Below are 24,505 nucleotides of genomic sequence, written 5' to 3' on the forward strand. Positions count from 1 at the left end.
CCCCAGAGGTGGCTGCTGTACTGAGGCTGACTCATGCCAACTCGGGATGAGCTGCTGCCCAGGAAAGAAGCTCAGCCAGGCACCTGCTCCTTGGCGGGTTCACCCTCCAAACTGCGCTCCACTCGACCGCAGGCCAGGAGCTGCAGAATGCGAGCCGGCGGTCTACTGTGACATTCTCTTGTTTGGCCATCAATGTCCTCTGCTGGCTGTGTTCATGCCTGACCCGAATGCCTTCCAGGTAGGCTGCACCACCTTGGACCTCGCCACTCCCCCATCCTGCACCCTGACACCTCACGCAGGGGGTCCCCCTCCCAGCTTCGTCCCCTTACGATGTGGCTCAATGAGCAAAGGAACCATCTAAGTCTCTGTTGCAGCTCATCTCCTAGCACTATGGCTGGCACACAGTAGGCACTCAATCAATGCAGAATGAGTGAAACCATAAATCTGAAGCTTAACAGGGAGGGGGAAACAACATGGACAACTGAAAGCCAGGGGCAATCCCGAATCTCACTCGCACACGAGTTCTGGTTGCTTCTCTCGGGGTGCTCCAGCCCAGGCTCACGGGGAATACCAGACGGCGTCTGAATTTCCTCCTCTGTCTTCTGAATGCTGTTCCCAGAGAAACAGCCAAACAGCTGACTCTCCTGTGCTAACTGCTGGGAGCTGACTAGGAAATGAGCAGGGAACCAGGCAGCGAGACTCCAGGCCCCACAGCATCCCTAACCACCCAGGGACCCAAAAGATGGCACCTCGCTTCTATTTCTTTTGCAGAAAAATGAGAGGCAGGAGTTGAGCCTGGCTCCGCTTTGCAGCTGCCCATGTCCAAACTCACCAGGTCCTCAGGGGGCTGATCTTTCAGGCTCCCTCCACCTCCCTCCTGACCACCCAGGACTGCCTTGGGCTTAAGCGCAGGCAAGTGGATGGAAAGAATCCCGGGAACTGAACTTCTCTCCTGCCACCCGCCAGCAGCAACCAGTGCAGCTGGGAACAGGAGGCACTCGGCCCTGTCTCCTGAGGGAGCCCACCCAGCAGCCCTCACTACGGCCTTGTTATGCAAGAGCACATGCCTCACAGGACTGCACAAGGTTCAGCACAGAAGGCCCGGCAGGGCCAGGCTGCCTCGCGCTCAGACTCCTCTCCCTGGAGCTCCCCTTCATGGCTCTGGGCCTCAGGCTCATGAAGTCTGCACCTCTCAGGGTAGGGCCAGCTTCAGAGATGAATCCAGAACTGAAGCTAAACCCAGGACTTGGGATAAGATCCCTGGAGGGCAAGAGGGCGAGTTGCCCATGGGACCCACCAATGTCGGTGGCCAGCTGCTTGGTTGAGTGTGGGGTCAGCTCTGGGATCTGGAGGATCACGTCACAGTAGGTCTGCATGGTGGCTCTGGCGATGGAGCCCAGCCAGTTGTCGGCCATGTTATCCAGCTCGGGCAGTTCATCCCCTGGAAGAGGAAAGAAGGTCACCAAAGCAACCCAGAACTCACTCGGGAAAAATTCACCTCTTCTGTGACTTGGCCCACAGCAGGAGTGGGCCAAGTGTGCAAACTCGCCAGGGAGCTATGGCCTCGATGGGAAGAAAACGCCGGAGACAGAGAACAAGGAAACCTCAGGTCAACTGGTCCTGAGAAAGCACAATGTGGATCCAGAAACGAAAACAACCAGGCGAGGACAAAAGTCAGAGCCTGCGCAGGCCTGGAGAGCAAGCCCAGCCACGCTGGCCAGGGGACTTCCACAATCAGGGAGGGAGACAGACAGCAGGAGAGGAAACCAGGGAGAGAAGAGCCCCAACCTGAGGGGGCCTAGGTGGGAGTGGGAGGGACCAGAGGCGTCACGTGTGACAGGCTCAAGGCCAACCCCACCTCCGGGGACTGAGCATTACCCAACCCCCCCCCAACTGTGTTTGCCACCTGTACAGTAGAGAGCAAGAGCCCCGACTTCCAGGACTACTGTGGGAACTACAGCCACATGCAGGGCCCCCTGCAAGGTGCTCACACACTTGGAACTCAACACGTGACAGCTCCTAGTTCTAGAAGGATCACAAGGAGAGGAAAGTGTCTCACAGGGTCAACGGGAATAAACTGTGGGGGAGGAGGCTGCCTGATGGGGCAGGACAGGGGGCCCCTGCGGATCTCAGTGAGGCTGCAACACGACAAGCCCTTGCAGGGGACCCGGTCAGGCTGCAGCAGGGCAGAATGAGAGGTGACGCTCCAGGCCAGGGAGATGGCCTGGCCGCCAAGGGAGAGGGACACTTGTCAGGAAAGGAAAGAAGGGGAGACGTGAGAGCCACATTAAAGAAGAGAGAGAAAGGGGGAGAGTATGAAGCCGACTGTGAAGAAGAGCACACCGAGGTCCTGCTGCGACCACCACTAAAACCAAAGACACACGGCCCAGGCTCCGTGAGGACCGCCACCTGCACTTGGCGCCGGGGGACGTGTGGGAAATGGAGAAGCGGCACCGTGTTAGGTCGTGATCTTGTTTACACACCCACCTGCCCCACAAATCTAAATTAGAAGGCTAAAAAGACAATCAGGGCTTGGTGGCAGATAAGCACAAGGGCAACACGTGCAATCTCAGGTTTCCCTTGGAAACTGGCGGCTGGGCTGGTGTCACGTGGCCGGGGCGCTGCTGGGGCAGGGGAGCTGGTGTGGGAGAGGGATTTCTGACCCGATGGTGGAAGACGCAGGCCTGAAGGGAATGGCAGAGAGCACCTGCGTTTGAGAGCTGCTGGAGATGAAAGGTGACCACTGTCTGGTGTGGATCTCAATTGTCCCCCAACAGTGTTGAAGGCTTGGTCTCCAATTCAGCGAGATTCAGAGATGGGGCCTCTGGAGGTGACTGGGTCAAGGGCTCTGATCCTTGATGAATTCATTGAATGGCTATTGGGAGGAGGTGGGAAGTTAGGTAGGGCCTCCAGGGGGAAGTAAGTCCTTCGGGATGTGACCTTGAAGGCTGTCTTGTCCCTGGCCTCTTCCTCTTTGCTTTCTGGCTGCCATGAGGTGAGCAGCTGTCCTCTGCCATGCTGTTCTGCCTCGCCACAGGCCGAGAGCAACGGGGCCAGTGAGAAACCATGAGTTGGAACTTCTGAAACTGTGAGCCAAGATAACCTTTCCTCCTATAAGTTGATTTTCTCGGGTATTTTGTCACAGCAATGGAAAAACACAACTACATAAAAATGGATGAAAAGGAGAAAGGGAAATGAGCAAGAGACCAAGGCTTGTGCCCTAGGAGACAGTCCAGAGGGAGGGGGATAAGCAGGCAGAGGAGGTCCCACACTGGGCATAGCGCTGCACCGTCCCTGTTTACTGAATGGGTGGGTATGGCTCTTCCACTCAGTGGCAGCAGTTCATGAGTCTGCACCTGCCCACAGACGAACACAGAGGAGGCTCAGCCCCAGAACAGGAGCCACCCGCCACAGCCCCCGGTCCAGGCCTCCAGGGAGTGAGTGGACCTCTGCACCCACGCTGTGCAGCGATTTTGTCCTCAGCCCAAGCCACAACTCCTGCCCCACTGCCAGCCAGCACTTGGACCATGACAAGGACACAGGTCTGAGGTTTCCTGAAAACAACTGCTACAGCCCAGTGTCTGTGCTCGCGAGCACGGGGGGCAGGGGGCCCCCGGGACAGTTTAACTTTCCCAAAGGTCAGTGTCCTTGTGGGGAAAGGCCTCGTCAAGGTCTTTAAACCCTCCACGGCAGCTCTCTGAGAAAGCCCTTTCCCTGTGACAGAAGGCTCCCACTGGCTGCTCACCACCCAGTTCTTAAAACCTAGAAACCACCAGGTGCTGTCGGATGCTCACTGTGTAATTGTTCCCAGTTTTCTGTATGTTGGAAAACTTCCATAACAAAATGTTGAGAAAGGAAAACAAAAAATAAAGAAAAAACGAAACGCTCAGCCTGGCTGTTTTTGATGTTCTTATGTTTTCAACCATGTTGAAATCCACTTGGGGTGGCCACCTGGGCAGTGCCCAACCCATGCCCAGCACACAGTAAACAATTCGCACACATCTGCTTGGTGAATGAGTAAATGAATGGGTGAAGGGAAACAATGGCTGGCTCACTCTATCTTCGTTTTTTTTTCCCTCTTCGGCAGTGTTGGGGATGGAACCCAGGCCTGGTGCATGCCGGGCAATTGCCCCACCACGGAGCCCCACCCGCCCGCAGACACAGATTCTAGGGAAACAGAAGCAATTCTGTCCTTCCTTGTGATGAAACCAGAGTACACACAGCACCACAAGTTTGCCAAGGAATCTGAACCAGCACTTAATCCTTAATCTAGACACAGAGAAGCAAGATGTATGAGTTAAATGATTAAGAGATTTGCTTCAAAGACTCTAGTGAAAAACATGAGAGAAATAGAAAAACCAGGGGCCATTTTTGAAGCTGGGCTTTGAGTACCTGGGGCTTCGTGACACTATTTGTGTGTGTGAAATTCCTATGAAAAAAATGTTTACATTTTTTTTTTTTAATTTAAAAGCACATTTTAAGGGGCTAGGGACATAGCTCAGTGGTACTTAAGTGTGAGCAGACCCTGGCTTTGGTCCTCAGCACCAAAAATTAAAATAAATAAATGAAACTTAAAAGTACACTAGAAAATAGTTGAAAATAAAAATCACTGACATGACCACAGAGTCCTTCAATAATAATAATTAACATTCTAGAGTACAGATACTTCTTGCACACAACAGAGAAATACATTCTTGTAAAATAACGCAGGAGGCACAGAAATATGAGTAAAATAACCATCCTTCACATCTTTGCTCCCACGCCCTGTGCCAGGCCCCTGGTCCCCCTGGGACGGATTCTTCCAGGCCTGTTCCCAGGGCTTTCTCACTGTATGTACTCAAAGGGTGTGTTTGCTTTACTCTTGATAAAGACCACCCTCAGAAAGCCTTTACCAATTTACTCTCCACCAACAGGCTCTTCACTTTGGTTTTCTTCTGGTTTAAGTCATGAGCTACATTGTACACAGGACAGAGGTAGAAAGCACATCACAAATGTTTTAGAGAACAACTAAACGCCACTGGCCACAACACACCTCCCTGGGCAAGAGCAAGGCCCCTGCAGTGCCCAAGAGGCCCCACATGGCCCTGCAAGTGCCCACCGCAGGTGTGAACTGGGCCAGGTCTGAGGTGGCCTCCTGCTCTGCCCTGCAGTCCGCCCCACAGGTACCCCACCCCAGCATGCTGCCTGGCTTTGGGTCACAGGAACTCTTTGGAGATTTGCCCATGCCACTGTGTGTAGCTCTAGCTCCCTTGCTTTCCAGGGTGCAGTGATTTTGTTGGACAGCCATATCATAATGCATGTACCCATTTTAATGCTGATGGACACCTGGGTTGCTTCCAGATTGGGCTACTACCAAATCATTATGAAGACCTTTATGATGTATCTGGGGCACATATGGATCTGTATCCAGGAATAAAACCTGACGGGCCAAAGGGTCAGCACATTATCACTCTTATTAGAAATGCCAGACTGTTCCCAGGCAGATATACCAATTTCCTGAGGTGGATCAAAGCTCTCTAGTCTTTTCTTCTTACATTTATATTCACAGCAGTTCTGAAAATGGAACCACACGGCATATGGTATACTTAATACACTGGGAACCCCTTTCCAAGTCATTAAATATTCTTCTATAATATTTTAATGACTACATAGCATTTTATTATATGGATATACTAGAAAATTTTAACTAATATCTGTAGTTTCTCATAATGTTGCAATGTTTTGCCTTTATAAAAAGTGCCGGGGTGAAAATTCATAGTTATACTCGTGATCATTTATTTTTCCATGTTTTTATTGTGGCGTAGTCATCATACATAATAGTGGGATTTGTTTTGACATATTTGTACCTGAACTCATGATTATTTTATGAGCATAATTACATAGCAACAATCTAAAAGGTAATTCTGATCTTTTGTCAAACAGCCCTGCAGAAATTCAAATTATACAATATAAACTGTTATCCGTCACTATTGCCAATACTAAATGTAGTGGCTTTAGTATGTACATGGCATCCCTCAGGATCCATGGGTGATGGATCTCAGGAACCCCAGAGATACCAAATCCAGATATTTAAATCTCTTATAGTATTTGCATATCATCTCCACTATCCTCCTGTGTACTTTAAATAATCTTTAGATTACTTACAGCACCCAATACTATATACCTGGTTTCTATGCTATTGTTTAGGGAATTATGACAAGAAAAAAACCTGCATGTTTGGTACAGATGGAGATTTTTTTTTCCCAAATATTTTTGATCCATAGTTGGTTGAATCCACAGATGCAGAACTCACAATCAGAAGACCGACAGTATACACACACACACACAATTTGACCAGTTAAAAATAGTATATTCCATTTTCATTTGCAGTTACTTGAAGATTAATAAAGTTAAATAAATCTTAATTTGGGGGAGTTATGTGAAGGCCTTCATGTTATTTACTGTATTTCTCTACATAATTGTCAGATTTTATGCCCGATTTTTTTGCAAGTGGAGTGCGACCATTATGTGAAGCTTTTTTATTTTTTATATTTTTTTTAGTTGTCAATGGACCTTTATTTTTATTTATTTATATGTGGTACTGAGAATCGAACCCAGTGCCTCACACTTGCTAAGCAAGCACTCTACCACTAAGCCACAACCCCAGCCCAAGCTTTTAATTGTGCTGGTATTACTTAAAAATCGTTTTTTACTAAACTATCTTTGCTGCAAGATTAGCATATTCAAAATACTCATGAATATGTGTTCATATAATGGTGATGATCATGCAGTGAAATACAGCCCTTATTTTTCTGTGGGGGCTTCGTCTTTGTCTTTCTGATCTGTAATATTAACCATCATTAGTCACATATGTTGCTATTTCTTCCAGTTGACCATTTACCTCTTAATTTCCTTTTCAAAATTTCTATCTTCCATTTCAAAAGGTCTTCCATTCTCTCCCCTAAGATTATATTATATCCACCCATATTTTAGCTTAGTAAGTTTCACATTTTAAATATGAACTGCAAGTACTAGTCTTTTTAAAAATAATGAGTGTCTTTTGTTTACGGCCCTATGAAACCTATGGAAATTTCATTTGTATCATTTTTGCAAATGATTTATAGACATGAGACAACAATGTCTGTTCTCTGTGGGACCCAAAGCTTTCGTTCTGACGATTAAGCACACCAATTATCCTGCTCAACTCCTCTTCGCATCCTAAGTAAGTTTTCTTTTTGATGTCCCAAAGCCTAAAGGAGAGGTCTCCCCACAGTCCTGTAGTTTTGTCAAATTCTCATTGTATGACTGATCAGGTATGTATTACATGGTTTATCCTTTGTGTATTTCAGTGCCTTGTCATCTGACACTGAAGAGTATGTGACTACTGCAGGTTTACTGAAGGACTCACCTTTTATCAACATAAAAGAATCACCCAGGTCCCATCTGCTACCTTTTGATTTGAATCCAACTTATTTGTAACAATCATCCTGCTTTTTTAAAATTTTAGGCTATCTTCTGGCATTCTCAGTTTCTAGCCTTCTGGGGTGACTAGTTTATCGTCAGTGTGGAAACTCCCTATGAGCTGCTGAATCTTCCACATACCAGGTTGCTTCTCCTTGGGGCGGGGGGCCAATATTAGAAATTAGGATAATTTTTTGATCAATAAGTTCATGATCCCTGTTCAAATCTGTCAGGCCCAAATAACAAAAAGGAAGTATCTAAATGTATTATATTTTTGTCTGGTCAGTTTAGAGACTGGGGAGCCTTGGGAGTCAGCAGCAAGCTAAGGCTGGAGACATCTGCACAGGAGGCGTTGCCTCTATGGGGAGAGCTGATTTTTGACGGACCAAGCAAATCTGTTCCCACGAGGTGGCACGTGACATGGCACGAGGCCCACATGTCAGGGAGCCGAGGGAGGTGAATGCTCAGCAGATCCCCATCCTGTGAGCTCACTGCCACCACCAATCACCCAGGACCCTGGGCACCACCTCCCCAGCTGAGGGACCCTGGGTCCACTGCAGGGTCTCCGCACTCCTCCAGGGCTGCCCTGCCTCCAGTTCCTTCCCCAACAGCCTGGCCGGAGCTCTGCCCTGCTGAAGTGCCGCCGCAGGAGCAACCAGTGGCCCTGACGTTTTTCAGTCTCCACTGAATACTCTGACAACTATTTAAGTGGGGTTGAGAAAGAGACATTGGTTGAGGAGTGAGGGTGTTAAAAACAAGCCTCAAGGGTCACTGGTCCCTTGGCCACAGGAGTCGTGGCTCCCTGGTCCTCTTACCTTGCTCAGGAGGAAACGGGAGCTTTCCAGCGTGCAAAGCCAGCTCTAAGGCAGAGTCCTCCTGAGTCACAAATGGCTCAAGATTCAGGGGCAGGGACATGATGTACTGCCCGATCTGAAACAAAAGAATGCACTTTCAGCCGGACACTGACGCATAGGGGCACTACTTACGTGGGACACTTGTGCAGAGTCAACAACAGAAAGACAAAGTGGCCAGAGTTGGGTGAGCACCAGTGTGTGGCAATGTCAGCTATGGCGACACCTTCAAAAAAGCCAATGGCAGTTTGCGGGGGACTGTGGATTCACCCTTCTCAGCAGCGGCCCCGATATTCACACAATGCCTCCCAGGGAGGTGGTGGGTACCAAGGTGCTGTGTGAAACGTGAAGCACTGTGTGCACAGAAGTTCCCGATCCTGCGCACAAGGAAAACCAGGAAGTGTGCACGCCAACCAGAGCTGGCCCAGCAGGGACTCAGAGCCTGCCTTCCACACTGCATCTAGACCATCCAACAGGGGAAGGAAGGGGTTCTGTTTGAAAACAGCCACTTATAACTGCAAACTCACTTGGAAAGAAATATGTAGTTTTCACAACACAAACTAGAAAGTAAAGACTGACAAAACCAGGCTGGGGCTGAGCTCAGCGGCAGAGGTTCAATTATCAGCATCAAGTAAATTAATTAATTAATTAATTAATTAAAGGCATTCTGTCTATCTACAATTACAAAAAGTAATAATAAGACTGACAAAACTTTCTTGGCTGACAGGGAATCACAAATGGTCAGGTAATGTGACATTTGGGACAAGCCCACAATCATTGCAGCATTTGTCCTGTGTTGTCAGATACTCCTGTGACAGTTATCACGGGTATATCTGACGCACCTATTTCTATTACAGCTCATAATTGTTTTGTGTTTTAAGGTAAATATATATTTTATCTCAAAATAAGGCTGATTTGGGGGTTACAACAATATATACGTTCTAGAAAGGTCTTTTGAGACTGTTGTTGCTTTTCTTTTTTGTGACATATTTTATGACATTCACCTTATGGACACTTAATTCCACAAGCTGCAAGTCAGAGTGGTACTAAGGACCTTCTCCATCGGGCTTCATACACACCTCACCGTGGCAAGCGCCTCTCAGAACAAGGGCTCCAGGAGCTCATGCAGAATCTACAATCCACCCAGCCCAGAGGCCTCTGGGATGTCCACCCTCACTTCCCACCATTTAGCATGGTCTCAGCGTTCAGTGGTCTGTGTTGCCAACAAACAGTTCTTAGATTGGTGTCCCCCTAAAGAATTACACAGATGGGAAGAATGGCATTTCTTTTCTTTCCTCTTCATTCATTTACTTAGCACACTCTCTCACGCTAACCAGATAAGTGGCCTCTTACCTTGCAACCACCACTATGGTACATTTCAGCTTGAAAATGGCAACAAATCATCTTTCTCCCCACAAGGCTGGGGGAAAGGAAAGATACTACTTTCTGCTGTTGGATTTTCCTTCTAATTCCATTCAACAAGCATTTCCTGTGCACCTGCTACGTTCAAAGACCCAGGCCAATTCCTGAATTTGGTACCTTTAGGTACCAAACTTTCAGGTTAAATCCATGGGCCCAGTTTTGTTTGAAATAGAGTGTCATATTATTATAGCTGGTATATATGTGGTTTTTAAATTTCCAAGGTCTTCTCTCATTTTCACCCCTTTATGATGCTCACATGATTTTGGGGGGAGTGGGGTGGGGTGATGGTTTACCAACAAGGCAAAAAAAATTTTCAACAAAGCTCGACATTTTAATAATCTGACATCTTAAACTTCTATCAACTGGCCTTAGATGATAGGGACAGCCGTCGTTCCTAGACAGATCCCATGGCTCCAGCTTTCTCTTGGGAACTCTTGCCTCTATTTATTCTCTGGAACTCGGTGTGGAAATGGATGCTTATCATCACACCTGTGGATATTTATCTACTATGCTCACATAATCAGTAAGCTGTTCTTGACATCCCATGCCTGGGGAAAATGAAAATCTCTGGGATCAGACAGGCCTGGGTTTGAGCCCCAGCTCTACCTCTGCGCGACCCTGGGTGACTTACTCTGTTGGAACCTTGGTGTCATCACTGCTCATATGAGGATGAATCAAGACCTACTTCAAAGTGCCGCTGAGAAGGTGAAATGGATACTGTGTGATATGCACATAAAGCACCTGGCGTCCCTACTGGGTGAGTGGCTGCTCCCTCCCGGCTGCCCTCTTGTTCCCTAGAGCCTTAGCCACTCCTAGGAAAGAGGCTACTGGACAAAACTGAGACCATGGACCATCTCACAGCACTGTCCTGGCATTTGGTGCACATTTAATAAAGGTTCCTTTCCTGCTTCCAGGGGTGACAACTTCCACCACACGGCAGGGCATCATGGGTGGCAAGGGCCTGGACCTGGGTCTCATCCAGCTTCCTCACTCCCTACACTTCATTTCTTCAACCTTAGCATCAAGGCAGTTGGCTCTCACGTCCTTTCCAGAAACATCACTTTCTGAATCAGTCTAGAGCATGATGCCTGTCCTCCTAATCCTGAAGATATAAGCACTCCAATGCCTGGAAAGACCACCCACAGCTAGTCTCGTCCATCCGGGATGGCAGGCAGTGCCCTGGACACAGGAGGAGGATGGCCCCCGCAAACTCGTGCTGCTGCAAACAAGCCCCCGCTGAACACGAGCCTTCCCCCGCTGCAGAGCGGAGCTGCCGTTCACTACTTCCAACTTACAATAATCGCTTCTCGAATTCCTTATCTGTTACAATTAAGTCACAACCTACACAGGAGCTGGATTCTAAGAGCTTCGGGTAGATAACCTACAACACTCCAGAAGTTTCTTACTATGTGAGGTATGCATGGCCGGGGTGTGTACTCCTGTACAGTCAGTTATCTGCGCACACTGACAATTAGGAGCAAGGGAGCGGGGCTGCAGGAAGGAATGGAAGGAAAGGCCATATGCAGATGACCAGGGTGACCGTCAATTCCTGGGGGGGGGGGGAAGGCAGAAATGATTCTAAGGCCCCTCCCCCGCTGAAGGTATTTCCCGTTCTCTTTTCCCTTTAAGCTTCTAGGTCTACCATTCTTCTTAAGAGATGTGCTTGGTGCCGTGAGGTTCACCACAAACGTACTCAGCACCGAGTCTGGCACAGGGTAGGAGCTCACTAACTGTGTGCTGAACTTGAATTCAGAAACAATACGCACTGCTCTTCTCTAAGACAAGACAGAAGAATGTGACCACTGGCTCCTTGATTTCCCAGGTCCTAAGTTCTTACTGGATTCTCAAATCTAAAGCCCTCAGGAAATGGCCAATCTCATATTGGGAGAGAGGGAACGGGGTAAAAATGTCTTAGGGCCTGAAGTGGTTGTGTGGCTCTGCTGTCCAAAACCACGGGTGCAGACAACACCAAGGGGCAGTGAGCACCTTACCTAGAAGGCCAGAAACAAAAGACCAGGTGAGACCACCCTGGAGAAGCACCCAGAAGCCCTTACGTTGCTGATGTACTCCAGAGGGGTGAGGCTGAAGGCGGGCAGGTCATCGGTCAGGGTCTCGCCGATGCCAGCTGTGGTCCAGCTCTAGGGGAGGAAGGAGAGAAAGCCGTTGAGGGCACGTCTGGCAGTGCTGGAAACGCCACACGAAGGCACTCGAAGAAGCAGCCTGCCTGAAAGGGGTCAACTGCGATCAGAACTGACCTCTGAACAACCCAGCGGCCAGGGGTTTCTCTTCTTCAAATCTCCTTGAAGCCCAGAGAAAGTAATCATTTCTCTCTCGCTGGGAACACCCCCTCTCAGTCCAACTACTGGGTGGCTCGGTTCCCTTTTATCTCACTGGGCACATGAAACGAGAGTCAGATATCCTCTGATCCGAGTTTCTCCACGTGGTGAGGCCACCAGACAAGAAGTCATTGGGTACAGGGAGCCTCCTCGCCGTGGACCCTGGCACCCTGATGGGACCCCCACATGCCGTCTCAGGGACCATGTCAAATCCTGCATCTTGGGAAGGAGGCTCAGAAGACCCTGTGCTGCAGGCTTAGCCCAACGGCAGTCCCCAAAGCGACTCTGCCTCAATTAAAGCTGCTGTTTGTACTCCTATCTGCCTTCTGGATCTATTTCTCCACTGACTCAGGCTCAGAGGGAAGGGAGAGGATGGAGCCTCCAAGCCTCAGCAGCCACCCTCCGTCCTCTCCGTGACTCCATGACCCTCTGACGGACGAGGACCTCAGCCCCTCCACATGGCTCTGGCCAGTTACAGCAGAAACATGCCGGACGTTGCTGCTGGAGCTTCTCAGCACCCTGCAGGTGAACTACCCCCCACACGCGCTCACAGACCCCAGCTGGGCACCCCTCCTATACAAGGCTGGCCTCCCAGACCCCACTTGAGCTGCCCTAACGGCAGCCTGGAAAACAGGTCCTTTCCTGGCGGCCCGTGGGAGTGACTCCTGAGGTCACCATGTAGCTGCTCTCAGCAGCCACCTGATGCCTGATCCGGTTGCTTGATCCTTTAAGTAGCATTCCGGGAATGGAATGACCACGTCCACCCCCCCACTGGGCTCCCAGCCCGGGCTCAGCCCGCAGGACTCTGTGCCCGCCAGCACCGACTCTACTGCTCCTGGGTCTCCTGGTCTTTGCTGTGGGTGAGTTCTGTCCTTCTCCACCTCTTGAGGTTTCCTTGTTCTTGTTTGAGAATTCTTTCATTTCAAAAGATCCCACCTTTTTCCCAAGTAACTCAACCCACTGAGAAGCAACTCTAACCATCCACACTCACCAAGTACCTGTGAAGTGCGAGGTCTCGTGCTAAGCTCTGTGGAGCAGATACAAAGAAATCTAAGACTTGCCCTTGTCCTCGGAAGCTCCTTGGAGAAGCAAGATCCCCCTGATAGGCCCACGCTGCCTGCCCCCCACCCTGTGCACACACATGCACGGGTCCATGAGAGCTTTCAGGGTCACATGGGAGATTTTATCCCGCAAGAGCTCAGGCAAGCAAGAGCTCAGGGTGATCAGAGAAGGGCTGGCCATAGGATGTATGCAGTGCCCTGAGGCAGGAGTAAGGCTGGAAGGCGAAAATCAGACTAGGGAAGATCTTACCTCCAGCACATTGACTGCAAGAGGAAATGGGCGGGGGGGAGAAAGAAACAGAAAGAGAGACAGAGAGAGAAGAGGAGGAGGAGGAGGAGGAGGAGGAGGAAGAGGAGGCAGAAAAGGAGGAGGAGGAGGAAAGGGGGAGGAAGAGGAGGAGAGAGAAGAGTCAGAGGCAGGAGAGAGACAGAAAGGAAATCTATAGTTCAAAAGAGACCCCAAAAGACATGCCAGTCAATCCCCCTGTGCAGGATCCTGGATCCTGATTCAGTTAAAATGACTATGACATTTATAAGACAGTTGGAAAGTGCACACTGGTGGATGATATGGAGGAGCCACGTTCTTCTTTTTCAGGGGTGATTGTAGTATTGTGATTATTCTTAGAGTCCTTAAATTTTAGATGATAGTTTTTTACAAAAAGACTTAAGCGGCTCAGAGATGGCAGGAGCCATGGAAACTGCTGGGAAAGACCAGTGACAGTTGGTGGTTCACTGGCAAAGAGGGCACAGAGAGGAGGCCGAGACGTCGCCAGGCAGGAAACGAGGCTCCTGTTAAGACCAACAACGGTGCCACAGGGCAGGGCAGGACCACTGTGGGGGCAAAGACCAGCGTGGCCACCATCCAACCAAGGGATGGGTGCTGTGGGCTGGAGGCCGGAGAGGGCTCTGAGATGGCAGGAGCAACAGCATCAGAATGGGATCCGTGCAGGAGGAAGAAGGGAGCGAGGAAGAAGTGTGGAAAGGGGAGAGACAGAGTGCGGAGCCTGGGAGAGGCTTAGGCCAGGCAGGAAAGGCGACCTGAGGAGGGCGACAGGGAAATGAGGTAGGTTATTTCTTAATTGTTCAAGTTTTATTTAAAATGCCCTTCAAATGGGCTTTTCTACCCATCTGTCACCAGGTAATACAGATGAATGTCAATGATCTGTTCTGAAACTGGATATGGTGTTGGTTTATAGTCTTAAAACATAAAAGGGCAACACAATTTACAGCAAATGTTAAAAGCAAACATCTAATGACCAGGGTTTAATTTTCAGATCCTTCAGGCCCAAGTGTTTGCCTTTGTTTTGTGTGCTCTGTGCTGGCTCTCAGAGAACTCCTTCTAATCTCCAGAGCTGCTGGGCCCATTCCCAGTGGCCCTTGGTGCTGCGGTGAGGCCCAGAGGTGAGATCCCAGCCGCCGCGACTGAATCATATAATAAAGAACTCTGGAATGCAGAAATGGAGGGGAGAGGACAGGTGGGAAGCAGAAACCTGTTGAAATGTAAAAGTCGGACCAAATAACTGAGGGAATTAATTTCAGAACAGAAGGTCAATATCTTAAGCTTTGAGAAAATAAAAATAATAATAGCAACCAAATCTTGAGGCAGAGCAGGGGAGATGAGTGATACAAGGAAAGCTAATACCCTCAGCGCTCAGAGCAGGTGGATCAGTGTCAGTATCTGTCTAAAATGGAAACACAATTAACAAAAAGTAATGACTCCAATCTTCAGAGTTCTCATCAACTTTTTTCTTATCCATGCAGATATCTTCAGAGAGCTAATATCTTTTGTGATGAAAAAAACAATGATCTCAAGTTCAACAATTTCATTTGTTCTCTTTTTTTCCCATTAAGTTCAAATAAAACTTATATTGTACTTGTTTTGCTTTTAAAAAATCAGCATGTACAGCAGAGCTCCATTTCTTCTTATGGATCTATCTGTGACTCTATCTGGCAGCATGAGCAGATGTGAAGAGAAGTCCAGATTGCCAGATCATTTCTAGATGGTGCAATTTTGAAGGGATTTCTTTGCACTTTCCTATATTTTTTGAGTTTCTGAAAATGAATATATGCATAATTTTTATTTTTAAAAATCAAGTCATTTCTTTTAAGACTAAAAATCATAGCAAGGGGCTGGGGTTGTGGCTCACTGGTAGAGCACTTGCCTAGCATGAATGAGGCACTGGGTTTGATCCTCAGCACCACACAAAAAGAAATAAATATAATAAAATGATTGTGTCCATCTACAACTAAAAAAAAAAATGTTTAAAAAGAATCATAGCAAGGAAGAAAATTTCTGCTCATTAATAAGCGTCTACTCTGGGGCTGGGGCTGTGCTACATTCTATCATATGAGTCCTCACCAATCTGTACGTGAGAACGACTGAACCCTCATGGTATAGATGAGGAGGTGGAGACCTCAGAAGAACGAATAACCTCAGTCTTGCGAAGCAACGCGACCACGCACGGCAGGGACCAGGCCCTGAATACTCGCGGAAGCAAAGCTGCCAGGCAGCCCATCATTTCTGCTCCAGTCTCATCTAGTTTCACCTGCCTTCAATGCCAGAATGAGAAATGTGATTGGAGTAGACCCCTTGGCCCTAAGGAAGAATGAAAACCACAGAACCTCAAGCACAAGAAGAACCTTACAAACATGGAGTTAAGCTGAGCCATTTTATTTATGGAAATTCTGGTACCCAGAGAGGTGGTGAGACGAGACTGATGTCTTACAGCAGCCCAGGCTCCTGGCCTCATGTGCTTTCTGGAGGGCAGCAGACGGCAGAGAACGCATAATCATACCATGAAAGTTCTTGCTGCTTCCTCGGGGGACATTAAAGGCCCATAACTCAGTCTTTCCCAAAAGATTATTTTTCAAAAGAGTGGAATCCAAATGTACTTAGGAGTTGATTAAGCAAGGGGCAGTCCCACCCCATAATCCAAATGGAAAGTGGTAAGATCTACGCTGGGTGGGAGGAGGAGACAGAGCAAGGGGAGCCCAGGACTCCTAGGCGATGCCTCCAAAGGGGTCGGGACAACCAGGAAAGAGCGGAGGGTGCAGGACGAGCATGCGAGACAACTCAGAAACAACCAAACTCAGAGAACGCAGCAGAACCCTCCAAGGCCTCCTCAAAAACACAAGATCAGATCTGATAAGGCGCCCTCCTGAGCCAAGCTCCAGGACCAATTCTCCAGAGACTCTCCTGTGGCATGAAAACAATTCAAACTCAAAAGGCAGCACGGCCTCCTGAGCTGGCCTGAGCCGGGCAGTGGCACACCCTCTCCCTTCCTCCCCGGGAAGGCAGGCTGTGCTTTCTGAGCGGGGGAAAATGAATCAAGCCACACTAGCAATCCTAGAACACATCCTGCAAAAAAAGCATCTGAGTAACTACAATTAAGATAAGAAATTCATGCTAAGGCCAGGGACAGCGGTGCTCTCCTATAATCCCAGGGACTTGGGAGGCTGATGCATGAGGATTGCAAGGTCAAGGCTAGCTTAGTAAGACCCTCTCAAGAAATTTAAAAAAAAAATTTTTTTTTTAATGGCTGGAGATGTGGCTCAGTAGTAGAGCACCCCTGGGTTTAATCCCCAGTACCACAATAAATAAATAAATAAAGGAAATTCATGGGTAAGCCATGAGTTGAAATGACAACGTGGCCCTATGCAGCCTAGGACAATCAATGTAGGATCCTCCTGAAGCAGGTGCAGTCGGGAGGGTTAAGGCTAGACTTAAATGTGCTTGAGGAGGAGGCAGGACCTGGGGGGAATCACCAAGGTCACAGGAAAACTCACCTCCATCTTGGAAACGAGTAGCAGCTGCTGTTTGATGCGCAGGAAGACGGAGTCGAAGGCCAGCTGGTGGGCCTGCTGGGTGAGCCGAGTCAGGGCTGCCCGTGGTGTGGCCAGCAGGTTGTGATTACTGGAGCCTTTTTCCTTAGACAAGAAAATCAAAAGGCACTTTGTGAGGCCCTGAAACCAACCAAGGTATCAGCTACTCATGTTGAGAGTTACTGAGAGCAAAACAGTGAAAGGGGTTCTGTGTACACCAGTGCCTGAGCTTGGCTGCGCCCCAGGTCCCAGGGAAACATCCCAGACCACTGAATCCGAGTCCTGCAGGGTTGGAGCCCTAGAACCTAAATCTCTGACTCACTTTCCCAAGGTGAGTCGGATGCATTTGGACTAATATTTTGGGCTCATGGATTGGCAGTTTAGGAAGACACAACCTGTGACCCTCCCTCAGGGATAGAGGAGGAGGAGAAAAAAACGATCAGAGGCTTCACACATAAGCAAGAGTGATGGACAGAGCCCTGATTCCCAGGGAGGTCAGGTCAAGTTACTTGGCTGAAAGCCAGGTTATGCACAACCTGTGTGAGTCCCAAGGAATGCCAAACAGCCTGAGAAAATACAGAGATGGAAAATGTAACCTTAGTTTTGCTATTACAAATGAACTGATTACAACAGACATGAATCAGATTAGCAATAAAGATAAACAGAGCTGCTTTAACCTAACTTCAGAAGCATGGATGAATGAGCTTACAGAATTGCCTTAAGAAGCATGTCTGTCAAGCTCAAGTGCAGCCAGTTTGTGGGCCACAGTGCAGAGACAGGGAGACCCTGGGAGGGAGAACCGGAGCCTCAGCTGTGTCTAACCTCACCGTGCAGTTCACCCCAGAGCTCTGGGCTGGTCAGGAGCACTGGAGACTGCATCTGGTGGGACAGAGAGACCACGAGGTGGGGAGGATTCTGGATCTGATGACCACTGCCCTCTTACAACCCTGGGAGCCATTTTCAGGAAACCCTGTGACTTATCCGATTTGCTGGGAAGTTCTCCCATCTCTGAACCCAAGAGGCCCAAAGTGCAAAGTTAAAGGGAGCTTTACAGCAGACAAATAAAGATCTCAAAGAAGGGAGGAGGGGACCTTTATCCCCAAGTCCTCCAGACTCCTTGTGGTGGAACTCACAGCACAGAGGTTCCTGGGGTCTCTCTGGCCCATCTCTGGGGAAGCAGTGACTTCTCCAAATGCTGATTTGGGGTCCTCCTGCCTATACATATGGTCCCTCCTGCCATTCTATAAAAGGGGACTGCACCAAACACGGGCCAGGGGCTCCCAGCTCCACCCATCCTGTGGACAGGTCTGCTCTGGAACGAAACACAGCAAGCCCCCGGCCATGGTGCAGAGCCACAGTCTCAACCTGGCTTCTACCAGTAACAAAGATCCATCTATCGAAGGGCCTCTAAGTTGCTTTTGTGAATTGAGCTGCCATAAACACTGATGTGGCTGTGTCCCTGTGATATGCTGACTTTAAGTCCTTTGGGTATAGACCAAGGACCAAGGAGTGGGATGACTACGTCAAATGGTGGTTCCATCCCAAGTTTTCTGAGGAATCTCCATAGTGCTTTCCAGAGTGGTTGCACCAATTTGCAGACCCACCAGCAAAGTACGAGTGTGCCTTTTCCCCACATCAACACCAACACTTATTGTTGTCTGTATTCTTAATAGCTGCCATTCTGACTGGCGTGAAATGAAATCTTACAGTAGTTTTGATTTGCATTTCTCTAATTAATAGAAATGTCAAACTTTTTTTTTAATTTGTTGATCGAATGTATGTCTTCTTCTCAGAAGAGCCTGCTCAGCTCCTTAGCCCATTTGATTGGTTGTTTGTTTTTCTGGTGTTAAGTTTTGTTCGTTCTTTATATATCCTGGAGATCAGCTCTGTCTGACATGCATATGGCAAAATGGTGCAACGCTACAACCAGAGAAATGAAAAGCTGTGCTGTAATTGTGTACAATGAATCAAAATGCATCCTGCTATTATATATACCTTATTAATACAAAATTAATTGATTCATTAATTAAAAAAAGAAAGATCCATCGCCCTCCCAGCAGCATCTTAATGGTTTCAACCTTTTTGGGTGATTAGCTCCTTAAAAGCCCAACATGAATGAGAAAGAGAAGTGGTGGCAGGACACACAGAGGGCCTGGAACCTAGAGAGGGTGGGTGACAAAGGAGGACCTTTCGTTTGCAAGAACGCCATCGTCTGCTCTCCCACCTTGAGGGTATAGAGGGTCTCCATTAAACTGGCGTACTCGGCAGGGTCGTCTTTCTGGAGGTAATTGTACTCCTGCCACGGGTTCTTGGCAGAGCTCCTCTTGTCTGTCAAGATGCTTTCCTGAAAGCCAGCCAGGCTCCGAGGGCTGTAGGAGTCGGACAGATACTTCCCCGCTGTGGACAGAATCCTGTAATGAAAGCGATGGCTGTTACGCCCCGGGCTACTTTTAAGGAGCTCTTTTTCTCTGAGCAGTCAGATTATTCCTTTCTAAATTGTAAGACATCAAACGAGGCAGCAGAATGAAGGTCCAGTTCATAAGGGAATGAAGACAGCCTTCATTACTTAGGAGGGAACTGGACCTCAGGCACGCAGTAGGGCCAGGTGATTCGGTTTCCTATTGAACACCCTAATGGACACCGTCTTCCTAATGGACACACGGCCTACCCAAGGGCAGCTCTCACATGCTGCCGTCTGGGACGCAGTGTACATTCTATGTAGAACATTCTTGCTATATGCGCATCACAGTGTGGAATAACCAGCTGCCGGGATGAGCAACCAACACTAAAGTCACAGAGACCACTGGGCAGGGCAGCGGGTGATCTGGTCCCTGGAGAATAGTGACGACTTGCCACATGCCTCTTTACCCACAGGATGCACCGTCCCACATGCTAGCTGCTTGCCAGGGAAATGCATGAGCGTGCACCGAGGAGGGAAAGCCACAGTTCCATCTATTTCCTTAGCTCATTTCCTTTTCACGATAAGTTGTTGCCCACTCTTCTGCCCTAGGAACTTGGACACTTACACTGGATTCCTAAAACCTGGTTGTCCATTCAAGTTGTCCTACTATGACACTTTCCTGATGAAATACAGATGCCCCTAGATTTACGATGGGGCTACGTCCAGCAACCCTTTATAAGTTGAAAGTGTCCCAGGTACAAAGTGCATCTGATCCACCCAACCTAATGGTCATCTTTGCTCACAACGCAGCACACCACAGAGCACCAGTAGCTTCCCTTCTGGACCACATGGCTAAGGGTAGCTGAGCCTCACTGTTGCTACCAACATGGTGAGAGAAGATGGTAGCCTGAACATCACCAGCCCAGAGAATACCAAAACTCAAAATTCAGAGTGTGGTTTCTACTGGATGTGCATTCCTTTCAGACCATCCTAAAGTTGAAAAATTATGAGCAAAACCATAGTCAGGGGCCTCTGTACCAGTGTTCCAAAGTGAGTGGTGGACACAGGAACACACAGAGAAACTGCAGTAATCTCCCTGTGTCTCACCCAAGCTGCCCAGGACTAGAGAATCTCTCCAGTGACACCCAACCCAGCCCTGCTTTACTCAGGCCATAAATCACAAAATGACTCCTTCTGCAAAGAGGTGAGAGCCTGGTGGCAATGTCGGCTATCACTGCCGCAGACAGGAGTGTTCTGAGCGATTGCTCTGCGCCCCGGGGAGTGGTCCTGGTGAGAGTGTGGGATCCAAAGGGGAGACTGATGGGGAGATAAGATAAGCTTTACAGGCGGCCACCACATATGCCACACAGGCTGTGCAGCCTCCCAGACAGGAACACGGATGGCGACTGTCCCTTTCCAGGCTCAGAGCAGCCAGGATGACATCACCCCCTTCAGAGGCTGCTCTCATCTTTAGCCAAGGTGGAGCCAGGCTCTCGCTTCTCAGGGATGCAAAACGCAGCTAGAGAGGTTCACCCTCACCCTCTTCTCCCTCTCACCTTCCTAACAGGACCCGCCTTAGCCTTTGGATGGTAAAGATCAAGGAAACCCTGCATGTCCTGATGAGAAAAGATGTCTGATAGATATACTCAGAGAAATGCCAGCACAAGGTGACATGAGGGATGCTCACAAGCTCTGGTGACTCAGGCGACATCAAGGCTCAAGTCAGTGCCTCTCGGACAAAGCTATTTCTACAATTTTTTTTTAACTTAGAAAGTTATTACCTATAGCAAAGTCTACGCCTCAGTGTCCCTTTGCCTATAAAAATGAGGTTAGAGTGGTAAGTGCCCACCTCCTCAGCCACTGGGGGATTCATTTTAGTGGTGAAGCTCAGGAAATGTTATAAAGGGGGAAGGGGACACAGGTGTAGGCCCACCTGAGACAGGAGGATCACAAGTTCAAGCCAACCTGGGAAACTCAGTGAGACACTGACTTAAAATTTTTTAAAAAAGGGGTAGGGGGTCATCTGGGGATGTAGCCAGAGTGTGTGCGTGTGTGCTAGGCAAGCACTCTAACCACTGAAAGAAAGATGGAAATATGGGAAGTTGGCACCCTTTGAACGGAAAAAAATGGGCCAACGGGGCCATCTCAGGGTGATGTAAAAGCCCTAGCAACATCACAGAAGAGGGGGACAGGGGACCAAATTCTCCTTGCATACGCACCTGCTGCACAGGCTTTTACTGCAGGCTGGGGAAGGCTGTCTGGTTCCCTGCTCTGTGAGATGGCCCGGGCCCTTCCCCACCACTGGAACACTGGCTACAGGGAAATGTGTTCGGAGCCCAATAACTGGCTTGACAAACATCAGTGAGCGCCCAGCCCATACACGATTTGGAAACAACATGTACTGTTTCCTCCTTTAGGCTGAGACCTCCACAGCTAACCAAAATCACATGACTGGTGCCAGAAGAACAGCCTTGCCCTTTATAGGTGCTCAATAAATGTTTAATGATGACGATAATGACACCTTGTATCTAGGTTCAGACAATTCATGAGCTTTCAGATTTGACCATATGCTGCCCTTGCTGTACTGTACTGGATCAAGTTCCTCCAACCAAGAACCCCAGGGCCTGGACGACATGACACCCCACTGCTACCTGTTGGCCAGCTGCTGCTCAAAGTCCCCACACTGCCGCAGGAGCTCTCCACAGGTGGCTATTATCCTAAACAAAACAAAAAGCACTTCAAGTTCAAGTACCTGGAATGCCAACATTTACCAGACAAACATTGTCTCATTCATAAAAATTCTAACTATTCACTCCTTTTGGTGGAGCTGTGCTCTGGTGAAGTCATGAACCCTCTGCTGGACCACCTGAGCCATTTCACTAATTAGTAATTAATATAAAGGTAAATGGTGGTCCCTTCCAATACCTTCCATGTTACTAGTATGAACCACAATTCTATCCAAGTGACTTTACATTCCAAAAACATTGGGCTTTATCTTTGAGAAAATGGGTTGGAAATTTCTGTATAATTTTAAAATCCATATGTATTACTTACAATCTGTTAGATGCCTACTATTTATAAGGCATAGAACTGTTTTGACACTAGAAGTCTCTCTCTGCCTCTGAGCCCGTGAAGGCAGATGAAGATTAATCCATTTGCTTCTCAGAAATAAGCCTAGTGACCATCACGTCTGTATTTCATGATATTTTAATTTCCAAGTAATTTTACGCCAAACCTTAAACCCCAGCTAGAGCCCTTCAACAGCAAACTCATAAGGTCAGGACAAATCCAAGGATTAAAAATATCTTTAGTTAACTTTTAACTTTCTCTAAAAGCACCTGTCGTCACCAGGGTATCTGGGCATTCCATCATAAGAAAGGTTTATGAGAAAGTAAAATATTCCACTAGCCTCAGGTGCACAGAAAAAACCTGTGCAGAATATGTCCCTGTGTGCTACACCACCACAGATGACAGGGGACTCAGTTAACCTCTAGAACATCACATGTCATTAAAAATTAAAAGTCCAAAACAGAGTCCACGAGGTGGTGATCCAACACGGTCCTGGGTGGTCCCGGGTCACTCTAGACAGCCTTCAGTGGGCCTGGCTGTGCACACTACATGTGTCACCAGTATTTGGGCCAGGGACCAGGCAAGAAATGTAAGTGGGTGACGTGGGCCAGACGAAGAATGGCTAGTCCCTTTAGAACTTGCATCCATGAGATTTCTTTTTATCTCAGCCAACAGAACAGCTGTTAGGCCACTTGGGAGCAGAGAACCTCGGCACTACAGAGAACACATGCCAGTCTCACAGGGACCTCGGCTGCCACCGCAGTGCCACACTGTGACAATGCAGGCATGATAACACCAGAGCATCCAATTTTGTAGGCAACATTAGAAATTTGGGCGATGTTAAATCTGGTTTGTCAGTGTTGGTGACTAATCCAATTTAAATGCTATGATCAAAAAACATGTCTGTAGGGCAAATCTGGCCATGGGCCACAGTCTGTACCCTCCAGCTGGACATGTCCAGGGCCAGACCTTCTCAGGCCACTCCTGATTGTACTCCCACCTACCTACAGGCTTGGAGCAACAGGGCACCTACTTAGTGGCCCACAGGTCACAGGACTTCCCCAGGATCTGGCCACTGACAATGGCTTGAGAGGGTCACCTGGGTGCCTCTCACAAAAGTTTTGTGTGACCCTTTCCAGGACACACGGTGTTGTCATACCACAGAATGTGTGGTTCTCAGATCCAGAGGCAGGACCGCTGTTCATCCTCTAAAATATAAGCAACAAATCATTTCAGGGCTGAAAAAGCTGCAGGCTAGAAGAAAAAACCTCACAACAAACATAAAAAATTAAGTCATTAAAGAAGATGAAGCCGGGCACAGTGGCACACTCCTGTAACCCCAGGGACTCAGGAGGCTGAGGAAGGAGGACTGTCACTCCCAAGTCAGCCTGGGCAACTAGTTAACCCCTTCTCAAAATAACAGATGAAAAGGGCTGGGGTGTAGCTCAGTGGTGGAGGGCCCCCGGGTTCAATCCCCAGCACCCCTCACAAAAGGGAAGACAAAGCTTTCCTAAGAACTTTAATTTATGAGTGGAGGAGTCCTTTTGGTGTTTTGTTGCTGCTGTTGGTTGGTTTGGTTTGTTTTTTGTTTATTGACTTGTTTTTGGAATCCAAAGTACTAGCTTTTTTAAAAAGGCAGTTGAAAAGCCGAGTTTGGTGGCGCCCATCTGTAATCCCAGCTACTCAGGAGACCAAGGCAGGAGGTCACCTGGGCAATTTAGCAAGACCCTATCTCAAAATAAAATTAAAAGGGTTGGGGATGTAGAGCACTCCTGGATTCAATCCCTAGTAATCTTAGAAAAATAAATACATAAAAGAGGCAGTGAGATTAAAAAAAAAAAACACCTGATAAACACATTTATTGTACAATTAGGCCCATGCTTAAATTGCAACCCCCACGTTACCTAATGGAGTTCTGAAAAGCTGTCCAGTCTTCTTGAAAAAGGGAGTTGGGAGGAATATCGTCCAGTTTGCACTTCTTTCGTATCGACTGGAGAGCACTGGTGAAATCAGACACATACCTAGAGGGAAGCGGAAAAATGACAGGTATGTGAATAAACTCCGCCACTCCAAAGACGCCTGCAATTCCACAGCTTTGGACAA

General features: G+C 48.3%; 1 protein-coding gene across 2 annotated transcripts in view; it reads right to left on the minus strand.

The window, feature by feature from the left end:
- Positions 1–24,505, minus strand: part of COG7 (component of oligomeric golgi complex 7) — a 62,063-nt gene that overhangs the window by 1,444 nt on the left and 36,114 nt on the right. The window contains exons 10-16 of one of the 2 annotated variants that reach the window (XM_081300143.1): positions 24,307–24,423; positions 21,985–22,050; positions 19,157–19,343; positions 16,897–17,037; positions 11,768–11,851; positions 8,256–8,370; positions 1,298–1,441 (exon numbers count right to left, since the gene is read on the minus strand). In XM_081300143.1, the coding sequence (XP_081156269.1) occupies positions 1,298–1,441; positions 8,256–8,370; positions 11,768–11,851; positions 16,897–17,037; positions 19,157–19,343; positions 21,985–22,050; positions 24,307–24,423 (854 nt within the window). The remainder of the gene's footprint in view (positions 1–1,297; positions 1,442–8,255; positions 8,371–11,767; positions 11,852–16,896; positions 17,038–19,156; positions 19,344–21,984; positions 22,051–24,306; positions 24,424–24,505) is intronic. The other variant, XR_014022774.1, reaches the window with a different exon arrangement.

The sequence above is a fragment of the Spermophilus citellus genome (genome assembly GCF_964194105.1).
Source record: "Spermophilus citellus genome assembly, chromosome: 6".
NCBI classification, from domain to species: domain Eukaryota; kingdom Metazoa; phylum Chordata; class Mammalia; order Rodentia; family Sciuridae; genus Spermophilus; species Spermophilus citellus.